The sequence below is a fragment of the Nannobrachium achirus genome (assembly GCF_963921795.1).
Source record: "Nannobrachium achirus genome assembly, chromosome: 3".
NCBI classification, from domain to species: Eukaryota; Metazoa; Chordata; class Actinopteri; order Myctophiformes; family Myctophidae; genus Nannobrachium; species Nannobrachium achirus.
Genome location: NC_137812.1, coordinates 57,636,590 through 57,664,170, shown reverse-complemented (window position 1 = coordinate 57,664,170; position 27,581 = coordinate 57,636,590). Strand labels below are relative to the sequence as shown.

The 27,581-nt window shown below is 41.3% G+C and overlaps 1 protein-coding gene across 2 annotated transcripts in view; it reads left to right on the top strand.

Moving 5' to 3' along the window:
• The window catches only part of LOC308282493 (insulin-like growth factor-binding protein 4), a gene marked incomplete at its 3' end in the record, with an annotated part of 21,348 nt that extends 1,528 nt beyond the window's left edge, over positions 1-19,820 (top strand). Inside the window, exons 2-4 of one of the 2 annotated variants that reach the window (XM_080722858.1) lie at positions 14,133-14,299; positions 14,970-15,095; positions 19,683-19,820. In XM_080722858.1, the coding sequence (XP_080578984.1) occupies positions 14,133-14,299; positions 14,970-15,095; positions 19,683-19,820 (431 nt within the window). The remainder of the gene's footprint in view (positions 1-14,132; positions 14,300-14,969; positions 15,096-19,682) is intronic. The other variant, XM_080722859.1, reaches the window with a different exon arrangement.
• Between the last annotated feature and the right edge of the window lie 7,761 nt (positions 19,821-27,581).

The following is a 27,581-nucleotide window of genomic DNA, read 5'->3' as shown; positions in this document are numbered from 1 at the left end:
TCACGGCCACTTGCTGTGGATTGGCCCCCGCTGTTCACACATAGCCGATCTCCAGAGGAGAGGAGCACAGAGGACCCGCGGTGGCGGCTGCACGGGCACACATGCACTCACGATTCTGCATTGTGTAAAGAGAACGTGTAGTATGCGCTTGCATGTGTGTATGCACAGTATGTCTGCATGTTCATCTGTGGTCCTGCACACAGGCACATGTGGAGAGCATGCACGCAGACATACGGACATCCGTGGTGTGGTGGTGCGGAGAAGAGTGCAATGTTGGGCAGTGTGTGTGTAATGAGAGTAGGTAATAAAAGCTGCCTGTCTGCTGCATGAAATGACTCTGTAATGGAGTGTGGCCAGTCTGGGGCTATTAGAGCTCTCTGCAATCAGTAATCCACTTCCACGGATGTCTCTTGTCCTCTTCCTCCACCTACGTTCCACTCTCTTACTCCTTCTCCTATCTCCTCCTGTTTGCTGCAGATGTTTAACTCCTTTTCTACAAGTGATGTCTTTATCATGCTCTTGTTGGCAGACACCTGACTCCTGTTGTATGCCCCCCCCCTCTTAGCAGTATACTTCCTTCAGCTACATGTCTGTTTCCACTTTATCCCTGGAAAGCGTCTAATGTTGCATATCTTATCGTACCTTCTTCTTTCCTGTGCCTGCTTGAGGGTGTTGTCTTATCCCCATGTTACTGATGGAACTCGCTCTCTCCCATTCTTCTCCCTCGTCTCTATAAAGACTATGGAGTCACAGCGGGTGAATTGCCCTTTTTGGGATCAATACAGTCGTCTGAATCTAATTTCCATTATGGCATGTGAGTTTCGGGAGGTGGTCGTTAAAAACGCGCTGTGAACAACACATTTCTCTCATTTGTTCCAGATAGTCTGCTAATTGGCCCAGAGTTGCTTTTTTGCTAAAGCCTTGCTTCCCAGAGGGTTATCGCTGGTGGCAACAGGCTATCCGTTACTGCCAGAACAGAAAACTTCTCAACTTAACCAACATTAAACTCCCAGCAATTCTCTCTATTGCTGCATCTGTTTCCCCCGGCCCTCTCTGAGCCCCCCTCCCCTCCTCTCTTCTCCCCTCCCCACCTCTCTCCCCTCTCAAGCCTTCAAGCACATCGCCCACCGTGTCCAGCTCTTCTACAAAGATGAGCTCATCGGCACTCTAGCTGCCAGAGCCGAAATGAGAGCCTTCTGCTCCCTGTGCGGGGCCAACATAGGTTAGGCCGGCACATAGCGTGACTAAACGGAATCAGAAAGAAGAGGAAAGCTGTTTAGAGCATGATAAAAAGGAGGGCAGTCTCAGCTTGGCCCGGCTCCGTCCAACCACACAGCTTAATCTTTGAGAATGTTTTTCCTAAACATTGTTTACTGAATGGCTTTGATGTTCTGTAGTCCGATTTGCCGAGACAGAACTGGGTTATCTGTTCCATTCTCCAGGGTGGGGCAGCGACACACGGAACATTTTGGAAAGTTTCGAAGTTTTGTTTTCAGTGTTCTGGAATCCGTGTGCCAAGTTCTGTTTTAATCCCCACTCCTTCTCACCCCTGGAGTTTGTCATAACAAAGCAGGGAGGCTCTGCTCAATAAATCTCAATGTACATCAATACTCCTCAGCAGTGTCTCAGAACCTCCTGTATAAGAATGCTCAATGTAAACCCTGGCATCGGAGAGAGGCTGAGTAGAGTAACTCTACACTGTAAAATTCTTGGTGTTGATGTTACTCTGACTATGAAAAATGTCACACTCTCAGAATTCAACTAACACTGAGAATTTTGCTGTGCAGTCACAAGTACCAGGAGAAGTCCTTTGTGGTGCATTCGCCGCACTTATGCATTATTAAACCAGGGGGTGCATCACTTGAATACACGTCCCGCACTGCTCCACTCCTAGCAACAGTGAACATGCCAGATAAAAATAGATGTGGGTTTTTAGAAAAGAAATAGGATTCATAAAAAAGGGACTCCATGGGATAGAAAAAGATAGGAATGTAGGTGTGTAGTCAGGTTTTAAGTCACAATTTCTAAGTATTAATGCAAAGGCTATTTAAAACAAGAAAATGCATGTTATAGGATCCCATTATTTCCCCTGGTTTAAAACTGTGTAGCTTGAATTGTGTTCTCAAAAATTAATCAGGCCTTAAGGTTGTTCTAAAATTCAATTTCCATAGCAACGGCAACCACTATTCTGCATCTCACATCCAAGACCAAGGCACTTCCTCAGTGCTTCTTGATTGCGACCGTAGGTCGCAGTTACTTGCACACTATCCAAACCTCCACCGGCTGTCCCTCCGTCACTCCCTCCGTCACTCCCTCTGTCACACGTCACACGTCACACTTTTGCCCTGCTCATATCTCTGCAACCGTTGCCCCGATCCATGCCAGATTTTGCACACACACTCCTTGCCTGCCAAACTACAACCTCCAAGGACCCCCGGAGTTTCGGGGACCCCCAGGTCCCTGGGGGACCCCCAGGTGTAAAAAATTACCAAATGTGCAAAAATGACCAAATGACCACCCCAACGGGGCTGCTCTCTCTGTGTCACACACACACACACACACACACACACACACACACACACACACACACACACACACACACACACACACACACACACACACACACACACACACACACTCTCTCTCTCTCTCTCAAACATAATGTGTGACCTGCCAAGTGGCAAGGAATGTTGCCACTGTCCTCTCTCTCTCACACACACACACACACACACACACACACACACACACACACACACACACACACACACACACACACACACACACACACACACACACACACACACACACACACACACACACACACACACACACACACACAGCAGGAGAGCTTGCATCTTGCATGCTAGTATTGGCATTTCTCCCAAACTCAATGAAGACAACACACAAGATTTGAAGACTTCTAGAAGAAATGAGACTTTTGCAAGAACATACCACAAAGGTTAGTTGTATACATTAGCTATTGTTCATAACTACACAGTCATGTCATCAAAATGCATCTGTCCCATCTAGCGCCACCATCTGGCTGATTTTTAAAAAACACATTTTTGGACACTGCTCCTACAGAATTTGCCCTAAAATCACACAAACCACTACACAGTATCTCTACAGTCACCCTGCTCCTACAGATTTTGCCCTAAAATCATGCACACCAGTACACAGTATCTCTACAGTCATGTAATCACAACGCATCTGTCCCATCTAGCGCCACCATCAGGACGATTTTGCACAAACTACTTTTTGGCCTATTTATGGAGATAAGCGACCAACGGTCGCTTATCTCCCGATTAGGGAGTCTTACTGGTATACAATTCTTAGAAACCCTCTCTATCTTAATACTTAGAATAAATCATTATGCATGTGCTGGCATCCGTTCCAACATTCCAGCCAAGTCTCCCCTGGTGTCATATTCAAATGCCTCCAGCTGACTGTGAAATGGGTATTATTTACAAACAGATACAGATGTCAGATATGAAACAAACCCAATGCCTACAGACGCCAATGAATGAATGAAGCTGTCAAGTATTTTGTAAGTTGAACCTCAACATAATTCGACCCAGTTTGACTTATAGTCCTTATACAGCTAGTGTGATAAATTCAATTCTTCACTGTTGCATGGAAACGCACGTACCGGTATACAGCGTATTTGATAGGCATTAAGCACTGGCGTATGCCCTGGCCACACGAATAGCCGCGGATCATAATTATAGTATGCTCTCAAAAAAAGTCTAGAACACACCACTGAGTATGTACTGTAGGAGTACCTTCTGGTGCCAAAGGAGAAATCTCTTGAATCGCCCTCGGCAGATGTCCCCTGCATGTTTTGTATTTGCTTGCGTTGGGTTATGTTGCACATTTACACAGCTGGGACTTATGCAGGAGTAAATATGATGAGCTAATTGCCCTTCTCCACGGGAGAGCAACCCCCTTCTGTTGTTTGAGCTGTGGAGGAAGAGATACACAAACAATGTAATGTGGTCTTGGCCATGAAATATACCCAACGTGGAGAGGATGGTGAAATCACAATCCCAAAGTGCCCTGATTTCATAGGCCTATGTCATGTGTGAAATCGTCCAGGAACATTGAATCTTCATCCATACTGACAACATCTGGCCTGTGTCGATTAATGTTCATTCATACCTTTTGTAAACACAAGATATTTCAACACAATTTTGTTTATTACAAGCAATTCAGCAGGGATTTGCTGTCACACATTTCGCTGGAGAACAAATATATTTGCGTCAGAAGTACAGTCCTCAATCACTGTAAATGTATCCACTGGCAGGATAAAGCTCACAAGTCCCTGATTCAATAGCCTAAAAATCTGGATAAATAATTTCATAATAATCTTAACAATTATACAACCCAACAGTTTGACCTAATTAAACTCTATTGTAGGATAGGTTTCTCTGTATTCATGGCTAGCCATCACATGTACCGGTATACAAGTGATACATACTCATTACTGCAATTCACTCTAGTATTATTTATTCAGAGACCTGTAAGCAAATATAGCTATTTATTAAGTAGCAACCAAGGTAATGATACAATTGTGTATGTTTTTTGAATGCGGAACAACAAGCTGGATTTCTGACATTAATTGCGACCGTCAGGTCGCAAGTTACTATGAAAACCTCCACGTGAAGTCCCTCCATCTGTCCGTCACGTCACGTCACACTTTTGCCCTACTCTTATCTCCGGCACCGCTGCCCCTATCCATGCCAAACTTTGCACACACTCCTTGGCTGGCAAACCACAACCTCCGCCCCTGCTTTCTCACATGCCCCTCTTCTAACGCCACCATGAGGTTGATAAGGCCAATTTGTGCATACATGCAACCTGACGGTTGCTTATCTCCCGATTATGGAGTCTTACTGGTTTATTTAATGCCACGCCTGCACCACATTTAATGCAAGGCCCGCTCACAAAACACACAGAGAAAACTGAGTGGCTGACTCTTAATGGCTGCCAGCCAATCAGCTCATTAGTCACAGGTGTTGGGTATCCTGCTGCTTCAGGCATCACCCCATGACCCCAACCCCCACACTGACCCATGTATAAGCATATGGCAAAACCTTGATCTTCATTTGTGACCTTGACCTTAGCAGCGTTAGCTTTAATTTCATTAAGCATTCCACATGAGGCGGAACATACATACAGGCATCGGGACATACGTACATACAGACAAAGCCAGATGTAGGAGCAGTTAGCACCGCTCAAAAGTCAGTAGGTCAGACTCCTGAAGGTAACTGGAAGAGTTGGCATCTGAGAAGTCTGGGCACCATTTGTGGAGGACTGGCCACCTCAGATACCACCATACTACAGAGTATAGGCCGCTATACTATCTAGCTTTACAATCGCTCATTAAAGAGACAAAATAAATAATAATGAATTAACGTTTTCACATACAGTACTATTCACATCGAAAAAACATTATAGTGTGTGCCTATTAAATTCAGCAAACATTGCAACATTCAACAGCATGGAGGTGCCTACAATGTTTAGGTGTCCATTCTTCCTGTATCCGTCCTAATATACCCCGAAAAGTTTGATCCAAATCAGATTAAAGCAGAGATTGAGTTATATAAGACATATACCGGTACATTCAGACCGGGGCCATTACAACACACCCACTCCACTGGCCGCAGGTGTATTAGACATCGGCATTCTTTTCTTCTTTTTTGGGGGTTATTCTGTAGAAATGGAACACTGCCTGAAAAAGGTATGACAAGGCACATTGCAGTAATGTTCTTCTTTATTTTCAACACACAGTTAAACGTAAAAGTATGAATTGTTAGCTTACTCTTTGGGACTAAAATATTCTGATTCTCTATCTCATTAAAATCAACACCAACAGGAAGCACTGCAGCAGCAGCAGCATACAGACAGGATCCTTTATTTATGTCCCACAGTTTCTCAGAGAAACTGGATCAGTGTTCAATCTCTGTTAATGAGATACAGTGCATCAAACAGTTATTACACTGGAGAGATACAATAAACAGAGAGGCAATTCAGCAATTCAAAACAATCAGCCTAAGCAACATAGTTGCTCACCCTGTCAACTTCTCAAGATGACACAACTCTAAAGCAAGGCTCTACAAAGCAACACATTTGGTGGCATATGCTAAGGGAAAAGTGATCAAAAGCATTTTTGACAGATATACCTCTATACTTAGGTCGGGTTAAGTGATTTTATTTGGTTAAAATAAGTGTTAAATATCTATTTGGATTCCAATTTTATCCAATCAGGATAGAGAGCTCAGACTGGATACTGATATTTGAAGTGATGACACAAAGACACAAGCATACAAAATTGGAACTGGGACACTATAATAATGAAGCTGATAAATGGGTAGCCTACTCTCTTGGCTGAAATTCTATCACCTACAGCAGTGGTTCTCAACCTGTGGGTTGGGACCCCCAGGGGGGTCCCTAAATTATTTTGGGGGGTCCCCAGATGATCACTCAACCGTAAACAAACCAACATAACGTTTAAGTGAATAGAGGGTATCTGCACATTTCTAATGTGACAATTTAAGGACTTTTTGATACCTCTAAAATGACAAATTAAACATTGGCCAAATTGTCAAACATTAGAGGCAGAAATTGTGAAAACAATGTACATTTGCTATTTTCACAATATAACCGTGTTATGCCAAATGTAATGCCTCAACTCTTAGTGCTCATCAGGGTGGGGGGTCCCCAGTTCAAATATGATTATTTGGGGGATCGCGGCCTGAAAAGGTTGAGAATCACTGACCTACAGTACCTGAAAATGTATTTTCTATTTATTAAAGAGCTGGAGAGCTGGAGAGACGTCTGTGACTAAACAAACGCTCTATAGCAATGATTACAGAATGTAACGATTCAACCTTTTAACAAAAACTTTTTGTTTTAGAGAAAGAAAAGATCAGTGTTGAAATGTTTTCATTTACTGCTTTCTATCGTTTTAGCGATTTCAATGCTTTTGATTTCAGTGGTACAAGTGGCTAAATATGTATTTTTAGACACAATAAGCCCATTCCCAAGATGCACTCATGCAGTCCTGTGCAGATGTGACTTGTGGGGGCTAGCAGTGTTACTGTAAATAGTAATAAAGACATTGCTGGCTTACTGTGTCAAAAATGACATATTTAGCCACTTGTACGCATGCCCCTACCCACTGAAATCAAAATCGGTAAAACGATAGAAAGAAGTAAATGAAAACATTTTAACACTCATCTTTTCTTTTCTCTAATTACAATCTAAAATATTAACCCTTGTTGTAAAAAAAAACAAAGTAAGATATATTATTTTAAAATGGTCACTTTTCAAACCATAATAAAAAAAAGTTTTCTTGTGCTGCACAGTGCACACATAAATTATTCACTTTTGGTTGCATGTGCTCCTTGAAAGAGAAGTCGCTGCAGAGCTTGTAGTGTAGACTAACAATGTTATAATTGTTCTCATGGGCTTTTTTTTATTGCTCAAACGCAAACTTGGACGGTTGTTTGGCAACAGCACTGCGGCTCTGGTCGTTCTACGAATTCTCCAGCCTTGAGCATGAAACACTGTGGTCCAGTACTCAGACAGTATGTCTTGTTGACTGACAGGAACATTTTGATGCAGTAACTCTAGTTGGATGGAGTCATCATAGGGAAGCTACCTATAAACACTGGGAAACAAGACTATGAGATTAAAGCCCTGTTAGAGCAGGGGTGGGCAATTATTCTTTCCATGGGGGCACATGAACAACAGAAAATATTGTGGAGGGCCGGGCCAAAAGGCAGTGCTCCCCGCAAGATGTGCTTCCCCAAACTAAACACACGGCTTTACGTCCGACTTCAGTACATAAATACCCGGCATTCGGCATCGAATTTTTCTTTTTTTAGCCACTTTAGCCTTTTTTGATGGGTAAGGTAAGGCAGGTCGTCTTGACGTGTGACCAGTCTGACCACCTCCTTGTTATTGAGACAACATCCAAAGATCACGCACACGTGCTGATGTACGCATTGCGTCCATATGTATGTGAATAAAAAACTTAAAAATAAAAGAAATGCAGCTTTAGTCCATGCACGAGGTAAAATTAGAAAGTGTGTTTATTTTGTCATTTGCAATTTACAATTTATAGTGTAATTTACAAGGGCCGGTCAGAGTGAACCAAATTAAGGGCCGCATACGGCCCCCGGACCGCACAATGCCCAGGTCTGCGCTAGAGGCTGTGCTGCTCCTGAACATAGAACAATTCCTTCAAAAATCACGCGAAGAGTTCTGATATGTGGAAAAATGTGGAAGGGTGACATCATAATATCAAGGCATATATAAGGCTATTTATACAGTTTTAGCAATGGATCCCTTAGGGACGGGTGAGGAGAGGGCTAAGGATCTAGTAAATGTCAATCTCTCGAGACAAGAGTCAATGATGGCTACGCCATCAGAAAAGGGACAAGTGGGCGGTCCCTTTTCGTGACGATGGCTAGCCAGATTGAGTAAATGTAAATGCAGAAAGCTTCAGCATTAAGTCAATATCGTCTAAAAATCCTACAAGTGCGAAGTGAGCGGTGCAAACACGTGCATATCTCCTTGTATGGGCTGTTCTTTTCGTTCTGTACTTTATGTGTATGAGCACGGATCTCCATACATGGAAATCCGTGCTAATCTTTTTGGGCAAATATTTTTTTGGCTAATATATTTGGATCTCCATACATGGAGTTCTGTGGCTGTGCTAATTTCTTTTGACTATTTTGTATTGGCTGTTAATATTAATCACTACTTCTCAACATTGGGTAACTGCAAGGGCACCTGCACAAATCAGTGTTGATAGGCACACATGTCAATATGTTTTTGTTGTGTATGTTGTCAGACTAGAGGCCTGGTCAGATTATAGAAGGTTGTGTATGCTCTTAGCTCAAGTCCAGGATGTGGATTCACTTTGCCCTCGGACTGGTTTTTGCGTTGGTGTCGGCAGGGTGCCGCCTGGGATCTGGGACAGGGACCCTGGTCCTGGGTGATGTTCTGCCTGGTGCCGGTTTGATGTTCCAGGATATGAGATAAGTTAGACTTTGCCCTCGGACTATGCCTGCGTTTTGGGCTGATGTCGGCCAGGGTCCGTCTGGGACATGGGATCTCAGGTCCGTGCTAATATTTTTGGCTAATACATTGGGGTCTCTCCTTCTATTCTTTCCGTGGCATCAGTTACTTCGTGTGTATGAGCACAAATTGAACTCAATGGACTTTTGGGGTTTTGGGGTTAGAGAGAAAGTCCATTGAACTCAATGGACTTGGGTTACTTGGGGTTAATCTATATGAAATAATAAATCTGGACAAGAACTATAGTCTGGTTGCCCTATAGGAATCCACTAATCCACTAATTATCATACACATGAATACATTTTCCTCTCTTCCCCATGAACAGACAATTTGCCGCTTTCAATGATAAAGCTTTGCTATGCTGCAAAATGTTGTACCACTGCCAAGTTTAAGTTTACACATGCACACCATTACACTCATGGTATGCAAAAGTTCCTGTTTCTGATGTTACTATAATGACGCTGGGGCTGCCTTTTTTGCATACCATTTCACAAAAGGAATATGGACCTGCGGACCATGTCAACTGAATAGCTTTTGCTCACCACGTTGATGCCAAAGAAATGCATCCTTGCGGACCATATTGACTCACAAAACATTTTGGCTTCGAAAACAAGGCAGGCGCTCCAATAGAAGCCTATTAAGCCCCTGGAGGAGCAGCCGAGCAAGGCCATAGCTGAGCGGTTGATGGTCGACTCTGAGTTGCATATCAATTATGGTGGCAATCAGTTATAATCTATTTAGAGATTGGTTAGTTTCCACATGGTGTGCTTTCCGTCGTTAACAACGTGGTACGTGAAGCGTTAGAATGGCGAGGTACCTGCCCAAGCCAAATTCCATGGGAATCTGGCCAATAGTTTTTGAGATATGTTGTTCAGGGCTGAAGAGACAAGGGTCCAGCTGAATGGGCGAACAAACAAACAAACAGACGGACGGACGGACGGACGGACGGACGGACAGACAGCATCGCCATCCTTAGAGCCATTTATCAGTAAATGACATAGTAAGACGCCTAAAGGGCGAGGTTGCGAAACGTTTTGGCCGTCTGTGAGACCCCAAACATGCTTTCTCAGTTATTCGTTATGCGAAAATCCTATGACGTCTATCACATCTGACATCATACATACAATCCCTTTTATGTCCATACATGTAGATCCCTGTCTGAACCATCCTTCTATGGTGTGTACCATTACTCACTATTCAATACGTTCCATTTCCCACTGAATAATTTGAGGCTTGTGTACTTGGACCATACTTTTTGGTTGATACAGGCTGCTGTAGAAGAATTATAAACATATAGTGAGTCAATTAATGTTTTTTTGGGACTCAACATGATTTGTTAAAATACCAAATAATTACAGTTTGTAATTCATCTCCTAACAATGAGAGTATTTTCTTTTCTTTTTCTGGTTTTTAGTTTTTTAGTTGTTAGTTTTTCAATCATAGCTTTGGCTGTCCACCTGTGACAGCAGAACAGTGTATTATCAGCTAAAATGCTTAACTGGTGTTTTACACTGAGAGCTGTTGATCCAGTCTTGGTGAAACCACATAGAGAGAAATGGTGGCTTCCTCCCAGGAGAACAGCAGTGGTAGCAAACAGGACATGGCACCCCTGACCCACTTCTAAATCACTTAGGCTCGTGTAAAATGGCACTCTGAAAGAGCGTGGAATCGGAAAACCGCAAAATGGCAAAAGAGGGGAAAGAACAGCTTGGGACTGCGGAAACAGCTGAAACCCTGCTGGGTCTTGTGGGAGAAAGTGCTGATGAGCAAGGCTAATGGCAACAAGACTAAAAATACAAACAGACAAGAAACACTTCCTTTTGGCCAAACCAAGTAACAACCTTGTCAATGAAGTTCAGAGAGACTCCCTCGCCTTCCAATGTGTAGCACAGAGCATCACTTCTAGTATTGTAACACGAACATGGGACGACGATTAATTCAAAGTAAAACAGGTCAAGGACCCGCTAAAGCGGATATCAAGAAAGATACTGGACTGCCTTTAGTGTGCTATTGCCAGTGGTGTAAAGTAACTAAGTACATTTACTTAAGTAATGTACTTAAGTACAATGTTGAGATGTTTGTACTTCACTACTCCACTACATCTCTGATCCAAATATTGTACTTTTACTTCACTACATTTATTTGAAAACTTTAGTTGCTAGTTACTTCTGCAGGTATAAATTATATTATTATAAAACATACATGAACCACTTTAGCCTAAGGCTATTTGAAAATAACCGATCTACAAGCACACAAGTCACAACGTGTCGCATCGCTTGTAGATCTGCTATTTTCAAAAAAAATTGTACTTTTACTTTTGGTACTTTAAGTACATTTTGATGCGAACACTTAACAGTACATTTTGAATTCCAGGCTTTCACTAACAGAGTAATTTTAAGTCAAAAATGTGAGTACTGAATAGCAGTAAGGCCTGGCAGTCACCTGAGACATGAGCCAGGTCTCAGGTCTGTTCCAGAGATCTGAGAAAAAGAACAGCCTGAAAACGCTAAAGCCATGGTTTTAATTCACAGTGAATGGTTTGGTTTAGATTGGAATGCTAATCTGTGAAATGCCATAGGTCACTGGCAAATCGTAAAACATATAATATGGGGTTACCAACTGTTAAAGGCCAAAGTTGAAATGTAGGGAGAGACCTCAATACGCACTACACGTACAGATGAGCAAGGCTAATGGCAACACACACGCACGCACGCACGCACGCACGCACACACACACACACACACACACACACACACACACACACACACACACACCGTGTCCCTTGTCTTGCTCATCTTATGACCTGGTGCTACACATCTCCAGTCATGCCCACTGGCGACAGTGCAAAATTCCCTGAAACAGGCTCCATCTGGCTCGGAGAGAGGTTCTTGTGGAAGGGATGGGGGAGAGCAGGGGTGGGTGGGTGGGTGGCTGTGGAGGGGAGGGGGGGGGGGTTCCTCAGGAAGCAGCTGGCTGCCTGCAGGGGCACAGAACTGCAGGATTATAGGGATGCAAAGGTGAATGTGGCACAAGCCACAATGGATCGAGGGTGGCAGGGCCGGGGCGGGGCAGCGTTTCAAATGCACCAGCCCCTGTAGGATAGATGTGGTGCAGTAGTTGAAAAGGGCCTGGGCAAGAGCCGAGGTACAGTTTACCCCCCAGAGTGAGAATGCTACTCTGTATGTCCTTGAGGTTAACCTGGCCTCGTTTTTAGCCTACATTCCACCACTGTATGTTCAGCTGTATGACAGTGGGCATGCAGAAGGACAGTGGGAGTAGCCCAGTAGCTCTTGCCCTATATCCGATGTCAAGTCATACCTGATACCAAATCAAAAGCCATTCATGACTTTGCCTGGTCGTGTGTTACGCTCATTTAGATTCGCACGGCATGTGTTGCTTGCCACTGTATACCGGTATGTATAAGGGCCACTCTGGTATATCACGCTGCCTTACAGTTGTATACATGCAAAGAAATTGTGGTTCTTCAGCTCTTCTTCGGTGGTTCTTAAGGATTGAGGTTGAGGTACTATGTACCACTGCTGCTATACAAAGAACCTGTTCAGCCCCTGTATGGTTCTTTAGAGCAGTGGTTCTCAAAGTGGGGTCCGAAGACCCCCAAGGGTCCTTGAGGGGGTCACAGGGGGTCCCCAGCTAAATGTGTTAATATTGCGTACAAATAATTGTAACCACTTTAACCATACATTGGCTATTTTCAAAATATCTTGAACAAATTTTGAATATTTTTGAAACAACTTAACAACATTGTTTAGGGGGTCCCTGGCACAAAATATTTTCAGATGGGGGTCCTCAGGCAAATACTGTATGTTAATTTTGGGGTCCTTTACATGAAAAGGCTTGAGAACCACTGCTTTATTAGAGTGAATTTCTCTTCATCTTATTTTAGGTGCATTTTTAACCACAACCCTGCTTCTATTTTTAAAACAAATGTTCAAAAATAGCTGTTGTACAAGCTCACAACCCATATCATCACTGACATGTTGTCATCTTATAGATCAGTTATTTTTGCTATTTGCCATACATACCACAAAGTACTGTATATACATAGGGCTTAAGTGTTTAAGACAGGTGCTCACACCAAAAGAGATCCCTCTTTGATTACCAGCCAAATAACCACTTTTAGTGCTATTTATTTACACCATCATTTGCAGTGGTGTAAAGTGACTAAGTACATTTACTTAAGTACTGTACTCAACTACAATTTTGGGTGCCATGGCATTGGTCAGAAACCTCTTTGTTCCGACAGCCCATTAGTCCAAATCTGTTAAGAATACTATGCCTAACCCTAACCCTAACCCTAACCCTAACCCTAATCTCAGTAACCCTAACTAAATTCGGACTAATGAGATAGGACTAATGAACCTTCGGACTTATGGGCAGTCCCCCAATTTTGAGGTATTTGTACTTTACTTGAGTGTTTCCAATCTCCAATACTTTTACCTCTACTCCACTACATCTCGGATCCAAATACTGTACTTTTACTCCACTACATTTATTTGAAAACTTTAGTTATTAGTTACTTTGCAGATATACATTATAATATTATTACAAAACATACATTAACCATTTTAGTCCTATTTTATACCTAGGCTATTTGAAAATAGTAGCTCTACTATTTTGAAACATTTTGTACTTTTACTTTTGGTATTTTAAGTAAATTCCGTTTTCCAACACTTTCATACTTTTACTCGAGTACATTTTGAATTCCGGAATTTTACTCGTAAGGGTGCCCTCACACCAAAATACCTATGAGAGTGGAATCCGCGTTCCGCCAATGCATTTCAATGAGAGTGAAGCGGTTTCATGCCAGCAGAGGATTTCTGCAAAAAACGCTCCCTTATCATTGAAATGCATTGGCGGAACTCGGATTCCACTCTCATCGGTATTTTGGTCGGAGGGCACCCTAACAGAGTATTTCTATATTGCAGTATTGCTACTTTTACTTTAAAAATGTGAGTACTTTTCCCACAAATGGCCATTTGTGTTTAACGTGTACGCTCATGCTGACTTTTCTCTTTGCCTGGAAGCAATGGACAGGCAGGACGAGATCATCCCTGAGCACCCAAACAACAGCAACATCCGCTGCAGTCCCCAGGACAAACGCTGCATCCAGAAAACCCTGGCCCGACACCCTAGCATCAAGTCCACCAACCAGAGGAGCAACACTGCCAGGGAAGACCCAAAGGCTGCACTGGTGAGGACAAATGCCCTTTGACCTTATTACCAGCTTCAAACCACATAAAGCCTTCAGAGACTCTCCCTTCAGGCACAAAACTCTTGATAACAGGTTATAAATTGTGCATATTTTAACTGCAATATCATGAATTATGAGAGTTGAAATGAAAAACAAAAGTCAGTAAACTCTCAGATAAGTGTTATTTATCGTCGTTGACAGGTGAAAACCTTGTATGTCCAAAACCGTTTGTTTTGCGTTTATCATTTAAAAAATGTGTTAAACTAGTGAAAACAGCCGATCGCACCGCGAGGCGTTGAGGCGTTGTGTGCACCGCGAGGCGTTGTGTGCTTGTAGATCTGCTGTTTTCACTACTTTTGTGCAACGGCCTTGTATGATGAAGCAGGGCTTTACTTTGCGAAAGAACGTACACATTTGAAACTTGGAGATACGAGGTTTCCACCCGACAACGACGTTATGCAAGATGCAGAGCAGGTAAAATGCTTTGCATCTGTCCAGTGGAACAGGATTGTTTGCAAACACTTCCTTCATCCAGGAAATCAGTTGTTAAAATGTGCCAATTGAAGTTATAATGCATTCAATTAACTACATAGGAAATATATATATATATATAGGGATAATCAGATAATCAGTATTTTAATATGATTTTAATCCATAATTTCCGGTATAGGCTCCATGTCGTGCTGAGCTTCAGAGAGCACTGGACAGGCTGGCATCGAACACACGTACACATGAGGATCTATATTCAATCCCAATACCCAACTGTGACAAGAATGGAGATTTCCATGCCAAGCAGGTTTGTGGTTTCATTATAGGTAGCACTGGTAATCTCTCAGGGCTTTGCTTTTAGTACTTAATCTGTTAACCTCTGTCTGATTGTTAGCCCATACGGATATGCTTATCTTTCAACCCCAGTCACCTGCAAACTGCGCAATCATTCTATAAGTCAAAACACAATGTGCAGTTGATTCTAAAAAACATTAAGTGCGAGAGTTCTGACTTGTGCCAAGACTTAATGTCTTAAGGCACATAAAAAGTGATTTAGTTTGACTAAATAGCTGAACTGAGTGTGTGTAAAGTGGTTCCTTTTCAACTGTCGAACAATAATCACTTCATTGCAGTGATGGTTGCTATTAGCTTTTGGATGCGATTACCTTTTTTTGTTATACTGCTTTTGTAGGATTGGGCAATGGTGTAGATAAGAATAAGAGAATTGGAGCACATAAAAGCTCAGATAAGGCTGTGTGCTGTGCTGTGCTGTGAGCCATGTGTGCAATCAAAGGAGCAGACACAGAGTCAGTGATAAAAAGTGAACCCTGTTAATGGCACCAGTCCTCCAGAGTCTGGGTTAAAAGTACCCCAGTCTGCTCTTGATAGCACGTTGTTGTGAAGTAGACTTAAATCCCATCTGTTTACTCTTTAACTATAATTACTTTATGGTAAAACTCTGGTGGCATCGTTTCTAACCCCTGCACACAAGGGGCAATCAAGAATAATTTTATGGCACAACAGAAATGTCATAAGAGACGTTCTTAGGTTGTACAGACTTTACCAAGACATATTTATGTTAATTTAAGCCATTACATATCCTGAGGTGGAATAAAAAGATTATCACACACAGTGAATATGACAGATTTTGTATAAATGAAGGGCGGCATCTAATGGCTCTGATTATGAACCAGGGACCACCACCCTAACTAAGAATCAACCTGTTGTGTTGGGGGAGGATATGGGAATAGTGTTGGGAAAAAAGATTTGAAATTAAATAATGACTGTTATGGGTTTAATTTAATGTGTTAATTTGAGGTGAATTAAATCAAGCCCTTCACAGTAATTATTTAACTGAGATATGCTAGTGGTCCAGAGCTCAATACCGATTGAGAACCACTGATCTATTCCTTTCCCATTGTTGCCCTTATTCTGTTCTCTTAACCGTACATATTAAACTATGTTAACTGATTCTACATTCCCTGCTGATACTATAGTACTTGTCCGACTTTATTTTAGTAACCCCAAAAGTTGGCAGACTACTTGTCCCACAGTTTTGGCGGCACACACTCAAGCCAAATTGACCGGCTTCATTGGGAATCGTGTGCTTGCATTTTGTTAAGAGATAGGTTTTGTAATTTAATTAATAATAGTGAATTAAATTTCCCCTTTGACTTGAATGGGAAAATGCAAAAACAAAGTATTTTTTTCCTCCCGGCCTGCAGTTTCAAAACTTGGAGGGGAGGTTCATAATAGTAACGAAAATTAAGTAAAAAATAATTACATTAGTCAGCCTCCTGGTGGCGCTATAAAAGCCCACATTCCGTTTTGCCCTATAGTGTGTGCCAGCGGCTACGTCATTGTAGTCCTTAGCGGCCATTTCTGTGTTTCAATTGTTTGATTGCATAGAACTAATGCTATAGTCTAATCAGAACACCTGTGTAAGGCCACTCTTAGAACTACATTTGGCACACCCTATAGCCTAAGTCTTGAACCGTAGATCAGAAAATAAAATAAAAATATTTTTCCCTGGATTCCTTGGGTCATGACGCATCTCCCCATATTCACGATATTCCTGGCCCCGCCCCCGGCTTCCTGTTCATATCCTGAAAGAAAATAAAAAACATCATTTGGTTTCCTGTGTCCTTGCATTAAAGTGTCAGTAGAGGCGCTCTGGGCTCTTGGCTCTGAATGAACCGGTGTTGCCATGTCTGCTTATAATAAGCAATTGGTGTCGTTGTTTATTGGGCTTACTTTCTAATATTTTTTAAACCAGTGGTTCCCAAATCTTTTCATATCAAGGACCCCAGATTAACAGATTTGTCCACAGTCGCAGACCCCCATCTGAAAATATGTGGTGCCAGGGACCGCCACACAGATTTGTGTTGTTAAAATGTTTCAAAAATATTCAAATTATTTTCGTTTTTTCTTTCCTCTATATTTTTTAAATAGCAAATATACAAGCTCACAATGTGTCACAATGTGACACATTGTGAGCTTGCTGATCTGCTATTTTCAAATGTAAATGTAAAGTAGTAAAACTGAACCTAGTTAATTCTATTGGGCTTATTATTCATAGACCTGGCCGCTTGTTTCTTTGGCAATATCTGGCAACAGACAATTCCCTGTCACTTCCTTGGGATCTCTTGTTCTTCGACTTGGGAGGAAGTGAAAAGATGTTTAAAAATGCTCCAGCGCCCTCTGTAAAAGGAAAATGGCAGCCTCCATAGAATGGCCAGGAATATCGTGAATAGGCCCCGTCTATTTGCATCAGGATCGATTTTCCGCCATTTAGCATTTTCTTCAATACACACTTTTTGCTCCTTTTCCTCCAAATCTCTCAAACATCAGTACACATGCTCTGGACCCATGCGATAAACATACATATTCAAGCAAAATTTTTATAGTCCATACCGTTCGTCCATTATAGGCTTCCAAATTTAGTGTGAGGGGCCTATATCACAAAAAATGCCAAAGATAACAAACGAAGCATGTCGAGGGTTGTATAATCAATGAATCCCCACAAGCATTTCCACTTTGATACATAGGGGGTGCCACAAATACTCAAAATGTAACAATTTCAGGCCAAAACATGATTTTTGGGGGGAACAATCCTCCCAAAATTAAAGTGACCTCAGAAGTGACGTGACAATGTAATTGGCTTGCAAATCTTGTCGGAGGAGCCTATTTCTTACGCAGGATCCGATCAGCACCAATTTGAATCGCACGTCGCATGGCCTCTGAAGGTATTCCTCCCAACGTTTTCCTCGGGTCCCGGCGGCGTAACCCACGACTCTCGTCGGCGCAACCACACTTGCAATTTCGAATTTTCTAGTTGCAACTCATGTGAGTGAGCAGACACATGCGATTGATTATATGAGCACATTTCCTAATCAACCAGGCAATCCGGTACAGTTTCCATTACGCTTCTAATTAGTACTATAGTACTTGTCCAACTTTTATTCTTTATAGAGCAACCCGGACTATACTTGTCGCACAGTTTTGGCGGCACACACTCAAGTCATATATGTCGGGAATCGTGTGCTTGGATTTTGCTAAGTGATATGTTGCTGTTGAGATCATTTATAAGTGAATGAATTTTCCGCATTGACTTGAATGGGAAAATGCAAAAACGGCAACCACACTTCTTTCTAGTTACCTTCTTCTAGAACAGGGGCGTCAATATAGTTTGGGTCCAGGGGGGAAAATAAAAGTTACTTTTAAATATAAATCCATGGGTTGGTTATTGTGCTGGTTATTGTATTGTTAAATTACAGTAAAATAACTACAAATGCAACATTTTACAAAATGGTCACTTTAACAAGATATTATAATTATATTCTCCACACTTGTATTCTCCCCATCTTTACAAAATGGTATATTCCCAGGTTCCGCAGGTCAGCTGCACAGGTGCAATTCATTATTGTTAATTTGTGGCACGTTTACTAACATGCCAAGTTTAGCTGCACTCGAACAACCGTTCCAGGCTGCCATATTCAGAAAAATAGAAATACAATAAGAAATGTACTTCTTAAAATAAAGCTTTTTCTGAACTGACGCCACTGCTGTGGAAGTTCTTGATGTCCGACTTCTCAGTAACTGACCACATTGATGCGTCATCATACATCACCAGGTGATTTAAAGATGCAGTGCCATGATTTATTTCCCCCCTAAAACATGATTATCAGGTATTATGATTATACTAGGAGGAGGATTTTTTCCAAAAAAGTGTGCAGAAAGAGTTAAAATTAGGTTTTTATGTGGCCACACCCACCAGTTCATTAAGTATGCCTGGTTGTCAGGTGGGTGGTGACCCAGCTGAAGTTAGCCACACCCACAGTGTTGGTTGAATGGTAAAAGGGGAGGGGATGATTATATGATGTCATTTAATCACTGTTTTTGGATCGCACTTTTGATCCACAAGGTGGCAGCCTCCAGGAAGAAATCCAAAATACAAAGGGAATACATAACAACCAGACCAGGGGGTCTAATGAAGTACTGTCAACCTCATAGACACATGAAAACCAGAAAAATAACAAAACTATGGCACCACCTCTTTAATGCACTGTTTCTCAAGTAGTGGTTGATAAATTTTTTTAAATATAATCGCTTCCCTACATTATTAAATGCATGGTCAGGGACCACATGCAATACCTTCACAGATCAGTAGTGGACCACGGACCACCAGTTGAAAACTTCTGGCTGGTGATGGTGAGCAAAGGAACATAGGAATTAGGAACCTGCCACGATATGAGACAGTCAAGTCAATCTTTGGCCTGTTAATATTGTACAATCAGTTAAACGACTTCCCATAAAATCTAATAGCAGTTATTATCACTTCCATGCTTTAATCTTTCTTTGAAACCAGCATGTGCCCTGTTCCATTTGTCCACAGTGCCACCCAGCGCGTGATGGCCAGCGGGGAAAGTGCTGGTGCGTAGACCAGAAGACCGGTATGAGACTACCTGGACCACTAGAGCTGCGAGGTGATCTGGACTGCCACCAGTTAATGACTGCTACCCTAAGGGAGTGAGGGGGAGTAGGGGTGGGCTGTATCGGGGTTAGTGTGTGTGTGTGTGTGTGTGTGTGTGTGTGTGTGTGTGTGTGTGTGTGTGTGTGTGTGTGTGTGTGTGTGTGTGTGTGTGTGTATGGGGGTGCTTGCGTGCTTGCGTGTACATGTGTGCGTGTGTGTTTGTGTGTGTGTTTGGGGGAAGAGGGGGTGGGGGCAGTACCAGCCAAATTCTACTGGTGCTGATTATTATAACTACGTGTGGAAAGGACTTAATCGTAAAGCTTCACTTCACCTGAGGCCAACGGTACTTGAGATTTCTAAACAAAAAGGAAACCGTAGAGTTGTGTACTTTTGCTATTGTTTGTTTCCCTGTGTGTGTATGTGATCTCTATGGCTCTGTTGCGCACTCGTGCATTGTTTTTAATACGTATGTGAACATAGACGGATACTTTTTAGACAGATGCGCCTTAAGTAACAGGTGGTGGGACAAAATAATCCTTTAATGAGAGTTTTAAACGTTATCTGGGTTTACTCGAGTCTAATTTGTCTCAGTAGTATCTTAAACAAACAAAAATGAAAGTAAGAAACCATTCAATCCTAAGTTGTGACAGCTATCGTGTCCGTGTGGTCTGAGATTGAGGGGGGGTGGGGCGAATCCAATGCATTGTCAATGGAAGGTTGTTTGGTGTTTTGTCGTTGCCGTGTCTCTTGGCCAAAAGACAGCCTGTGGTTGAGCAAGAGACACGGCAACGACAAAAAACCAAACAACCTTCCATTGACAATGCATTGGACTTCCCCCTCACGCCCTCATTCTCAGACGATACGGAGAAGATGTTTCACGCATATGTGTGAGTCCGGCCTAAGAGATCACTGGCATCGGTTGTGGTTGAAATAGTATTTGCAAATAGTTTGTTTTTAACCTGCTTGGAGCACCAGAAGGATACAATTCACTTCATGTAGCATGCTACTTGATTGAGATCAAATATGTTATTCCAGAGAAAAGTATAATAATATAATAAATACATTTTCAAATCACCTACAGTATCTTAGCTAACTATGGAAAGTGCCCAAAGTTCCCAGCTTCACTGGCATCTGTCACCTAAGTAGGCCAAAACAACCCATCAAATATATTTGCAAATACTCTTTGACCTGGTCTGGTCATGCCATGGTTCAGCGAAGCAGCAGCAAAAAGATGGGATGAGAGCATTCGATCAAAAATGAAAGTAAATAAACGGGGTAGAGGGAGGAAGCAACAATTCCCTGCTTTGAATTACAAATTGATGATAAGGTGCAGCTTTTCACAACATTTAGAAAACCAAGAGTGAAAAGAGATTACTTTGAAAAAGGGAAACTGTACCTCCGAGAGGTCTGAAAGCCCAGAATAGATGTGCTTCATCACCCTCCACCCCCCACCCCCCTCTACATCCCCTCTCTTTGCCTATGAGCTCTCTTTAGCTTATTGGTCCAGGGGGACTGGCAGCATAGCAGGGCTAAGAACTCTGTATACTGCTGATAGGATAATCTTGTTTCTCCAGCTGGTGCTAAGACGCCAGTGCTATTCTCATGTTTGTATGAATATGCTTCAACATGCAGGATTACTCTCCAACAGACTGCTTGGCAGTATTTGTGCAGTTTGGTGGTGCTATATACTTATTGTGCCAAAACAAAATGAAGAAAATGGCTTCTGCACTTTTGAGCTTTGTTTTAGATGGTAACTGAAGATTGACATTTTCAGAAGGTGGAGGTATTATCGGTAAAAGGATGACCTAAATACGTGTGTCCAACAAAACAAAATGTAAAAGTAGCCACATCACATTATTTTTTGCAGTGTCACTGTAGTTAACTGCCGAGGTGTTTTACTGACTAGTGTAATCAAAATGCTCATGCATAGTCATGATGCAAAAAAATATATTATACATGCAAGCAGAGATGAACAAGTTTGAATGATAAAGCTCCTGGCAGCAGCAGAAGTGCTATCTAATATTAAACTTAGTTTGGAGGACTTGAATTCCTCACTTCTGAATCACAATTGAAAACCAAGCTGCCATGTTTTATATCATCCATTGAGTAGCAAATCAATGATTATATTATTTTTTACGCTCTTAGCTCCTCATCTTACATTCTCTAAGCAAGACTGTTAATGTTCTTACAGCAATTTGATTGTATTACATGGTGCAATGACATGTGAATGCAGTTCAGATTGGATTCATCTTCAAAAAATGATAGCCTGGAATCCTTTTTTGGTACATTCTGGTTGCTAACTGACTCCAGCCAGTACTAATCACTTGAACCCTAGTGTCCCTATTCTGGGGTGAACATTAGAGGAAAGTAGCAGATATACAAGCTCACAACATGTCGCTCACAACATGTCCCTCGAACAGAGAAATGTATCCAAACACACATGATGCATTCTGAGCTTGTAGATGGGCTAATTTCCGCAAATAAATTTGGTGTAATGGAGGGAAAAGCAGGGGGCCTAGTACAGACCACTAGGGGACTCCCGTCAATTGAATTAAGTATATGTAATATAGGGTGTAAGTGGTTAATATACGGTAGGGTGTAAGTGGTTATAGTCTGGATGGTTATTATTGGTGCCGTGGATCACTAATGAGAGCCTAGGTTGGAGTTCATGAAAGAAGGAGGGCAAAAGGACCTGGAAGGAGTATCAAATCATTTCTGATCAAGACATACTAGACCTAGTAAAGTCGTCTGTGTTCTTTTGACTCTGTGTGTACAAATTGAACCAAATGGACCCCTAAGGGTCAAATTTTCCAATTGAACACACTCAGATTTACAAATGGATAAATTAACACTGAGGATTCTTCTATGCAGGCTATAAGACTTTGAATTGACAAACAATGTGTGTGGATTGTGTTGTAGTAAACATATCCACCCGTTTCCGCGGGAGTTTACTGGAGATTATTTGGACCTGTTTGGACCACACTTCCGGTTTAACAGCAGACATACAAGCTCACGTCGCGTCGCAGATGCAACCGCTGTGAGCTTGTAGATCACACTCGGCTGCAGCGCCGGAAGCTCGGTACAGCGCCTGCGCAATGCACTATGGGGCGTTGGAAACTCGTGGATATGCCTTGGAGAGAGAGAGAGAGAGAGAGTGAGTGAGTGAGTGAGTGAGAGAGAGAGAGAGAGAGAGAGAGAGAGAGACAGAGACAGAGACAGAGACAGAGACAGAGGCTCACATGATCAAGACAACAACATTTATTGTTACTTCATATTGATTCTATCCCGTGGCCACAAACATTCAACATTTGAAGATTTGTGTTGTATCTCTCCATATTCTGATTGTATCTTGAATTTGATGATCTTTTAAAAACATTAACCCAAACATCCCTATTCTGGGATGTACCGCTAAATTCAGCGAACATACAGTAGCAGATCTACAGGCTCAAAGCACTTTGGAGATTGTAGATCGTCTATTTTCAAAGAGGATATTGAGCAAAAACAGGACTAGTATTAGGCCATGGGAATCCGGTCAACAAACCACAGGGTTTAAGTGGTTAAGGGATGTTCTTCCAATCGTAGTCAGTAGCCTAATAACATGTAGCCTACTGTAGTGGCTCTTGAACCGGTAGTATCATACCCATGACGCATTGTTTGATAGCCATAGCCGAGCGATGCTGATGGACCTACCGGTATAGTACATGCATACATAACATTGAAATTGTTGTGTTTAGGCATTATGTCACAGATGCTTTAGTTTAGGTATTATGTTAATTTGGGTTTGGTTTGGTTTGGCTTTAGTTTAAGCGTCTGGGAAGACTGCTAATGTGATTACTTGACCTCAAACTCCTGGATTTGTGCCAATTGGAATTGGGTATGAGTACCTGTTCAGGAGCCACTCCCTTTAAGGAACATTTAATATGTCTTTAAGATAACAGGATTTGTCAAACTTTTATGTAGACTCCCTTTTAACATGATAGTATTTGGGCAGCTGTACTTGGCAGGGCACACCTTTTCAAGTTCAGAGCACAATGACCTTAAAATAAATGGAACGTGGGAAAATAAGACAACCTGCTGCATTAAACAATATGTACTTGGAGACATGCAAGATAAAAATGGATAATGAAACAAAAGAAAACATCTTTGCAAAGCAAGTTTTTCAGGTATCAAGAGAAGAATGTGCAATTTACACATTTATGAAAGGATACATTTGATTTGTAATAGTTTTCATAAACCCAGGGGGTTGACAGTTTTCAATTCAAGAATAAGGAAACACTGGAGCAGCTCAGAGTCATGACTCTGAGGAAGATGACGTTCACATCGAAACATCAGTTCCTGTCCTAACACCTTTACAAATCATTCATAAAAGAGGCTCACATGTCTGAGCTACTCCAGTGTCTCGTTCTTCTCCACTGTTCTATCCTGTGACGCACCCGGCCTGCCTTGATTTGGCTGAGGTACTTCTCAATTCAACCAACTTTTTTTTTACAGTTTAACCTGACAGCAGAGCTTAACTAGTTCTACAGTAATCATGGACATACTGTACTTTCTGTGCTGTATCTACATGTATGTTCCACTTTAGCAAAAACATTAAAGATGTTTAAGTGAATAAATAAAGAAATAAATAGTTCTGGTAATGAAAGAGGAAGCTACAATATTTTTTCGTCATGTACTGTAAATAAATTCCACCTTTGAGCAAAGAACTTTATATTCTATTAACATTACTTTAAACAGTGCTTAATCATATTAAGTTGATGCTGACACTAAACAATTTACAGATGAATACATTTTGTATTCTGTTTGGGCTAGTTGCCCAAACATGGAATGGAATTGCTTTCCACAGCCATATTCCATGATATACATGTACATCCACTACTATATATCACCTACTTATATGAGGCATTTAATGAAAGCATTCAAGCCAAGGGTCCACCTTACCAATGTCGGAAATACTGCTTTTTTTTATCAATGTAACTATTAATTGAACCAAAGGTTATTTACCAAAATCTAAAGAGAGATGCAAGAAATTAAACAAATTGGAGAGAGTCTACAGAATTATTGCCGCAGCTTTATAGTGGCAAGAACCAAATGTCTTTAAAAGTATTCCAAAGAAATTAAACATAGGATATAGTATTTGGATGCACTGATGCTCATATAAATGCTATGGTGGCTTATGTGTTACAGATTTACCTGGCCCCACCTGAGGTCTTGCATTTAATTTACTGATCGTGTTGCAATCAATAACACTTTCTTGGCAAAGTAGGGTTAACCTTTAGGAAGGATGGTAAATGGTTTGGGCTTTCCTATTGGATCCAGAGCCTTCAGGTGTTCTAGTTACATAAACTGTGTATATTTATGCTACTTGTATGTTACTTGATTTCTGACTTTGCTGTGCTGTACTGTAATTGCATTTTATGAGAGATAAACTATTCCTGTTTGCCTTGGACATTATCTGTTAATTTTAATGTTAGAAGACAGAGTAACTTTTGCATGTGTAACAATGGCTTGGGATTTAAAATGGTTAAGATCTTGTACACCTGAACAGGACAAAACAATGATATTCAAGTGACCACTGAACAAGTTGAGCTTCGACTAATGGAATGATTTAGTTACTTTGTAAATGTTTACTTGATAAAAGAAAATGTACACACTGTAATAAATTAATTTAAAACACAAATCAGAATCTTGTTTTATGTTGCAGATTATTTTCCCTTCTTGTTAGTAGTAGTAGTATACTGTAGTTGTAGCAGAGGTAGAATCATAATTATTTCTACCAAATTATTACTTTGCTTAATTACCTAAATACACCAACATTTCTATTTATGTAAGCAATAGACTTTAGACTTTACTACTTAATTATAGATGTATTATACATGATAGCCTATGGGGTATTTGAAACTAAACTGGTAAAGAGTGTATATAGGTTATTACAGGCTGTCTTGAAATTATATTATGAATATACTTTGATCCATATGAGAACCTACGTTAAATGAAAAACCTCCTGACTTCCTTATCGAAGTTGGACAACTAGATTCTACTGGACAGTGCCTAGACCCCCCATCACACAGATATGCTTCAGATATTTTAAAGAACCTCAACCAAATAGGACAAGTTTATTTACAAGAGCCCTTTATAAAGCTCTAGTCTATTTTATTAAATGTTCCTATTTTAAAATGTTCCTACTCTAAAGTAAAACATTAAGCCTTCGTGAAACCAATTAAGTCTGCATGCATGTCAAACATAACACATTAGAGGGACTTATTGTCACAATCACGTTAATCTGTCCCAGTAAATGCTGCTATGAAATGCATTTTCATTTTTTAAATGAAAGTTTGCAATGTCCTGCTGTTTTAAAAGAACACTTAATGTTTATTTTTTTTTATTTTTTTTTCATGCATTTGACAGGGTTTAATATATGAAAAACAAAAGGAAGATGTCAAACATAGGTTAAACAAACCAGTTGATGACAATGTTCAAGGCATATATGCCAAAGGAATACCTCTGGAAATGATACATCATAATTATCTTACTGCAATGGTTTCTAAAAATACATCAACTGTCAACCGCCAGAGTAAACTTTCAAGGCTGCTTACTTCCACTGCCTGAGTCTATTTTGGAGAGCTCTGCAGGCTTAAGAAGAACTGAGCCTGAAAATCTGCATTGGAAGACACGAGAACAGCTTTACATGGAATCCTTTGCTTGACTCTATGGCACTGGCCTCGTCTGCCCCTGGGCATCCAGAATCCCACAGCTGTGCCTGGGAGGCCCTGCTTGTGTTAAGCCAGCGCCATGAGGCATGTGACCTCCACCTCACCTCCAAATGTACACCATTAAAGGTGTTTGACACCAAATAAGGTCCCATTTATATCATATGGAATCCTGTCTGTCTACTTCATAGAAATCCATTATCTCTGCTATTGTGTGAGAAGATGAAGCGCACCACATTTCAAGACAAGATTAGGATAGTGCCTAATTGCATGTTATGTAGGGCATAGGTCAAACAAGAGCACAAAGGTGAACAGAAAGGAAAGGGACACAAGGAACACAATCAATTAACAAATCCAAAACAAATCCTATTTCGGTCGAATGGACAGGTGTAGGCTAAGTCCTCAAGGCTTTTGAATGTTATTATAAGGGATCACACCATTACAACTGTTGACATGTATGGCTCTCAAACAATGTAGACAAGAATGCAAAGTATTTCAGTTCTAATAACAAGGGGGCAGTAAAGGGGGCAACCTTGACTGACCCTTGTTATTAGAACTGAAATACTTGATATTCTCAACAGGGTACTGGCCTGTAAAGCTTAATGGCTCAGGCAATGATGACATAACTGAATAAAGTTTTCCTGCCTGGTAGTAATGCTGCAATAGCCTTGAGAAATGGAAAGTCACCCAATATATATTTATGCAGTCATTATGCTAAATATTAGCAATAAAGGTCAGCTGTAGGCAAAATATATGAAGTGTTGTTGCTGCTTCAATGTGTTGACAGGCAATTTCCCAGTTGTGAATGATGAAGATGAGGGTTATGCATCAACTGGGGGGGGGGTGTTTGTATATGCAAACATTTGACTGCAGTGTGTATCATTGTCCCCCCCCCCCCCCCTCAAAGTATCACTTGCAAGGTAATCAAGCATACTAATATGAACATTAATATGCATGTTATAATGGCAGCAGTAAGTCGCAGCTGCCACGGTAACAGAGAGCATGCAGTCATGCAGTGAGCCAAAGAACAGCTGGAAAGGGGGGGTGGGGGGTGGGGGGCGGAGGGTGCAATTCTAGAAGATTCTACAGGAATCTTATGAGTGGACCCCATTTC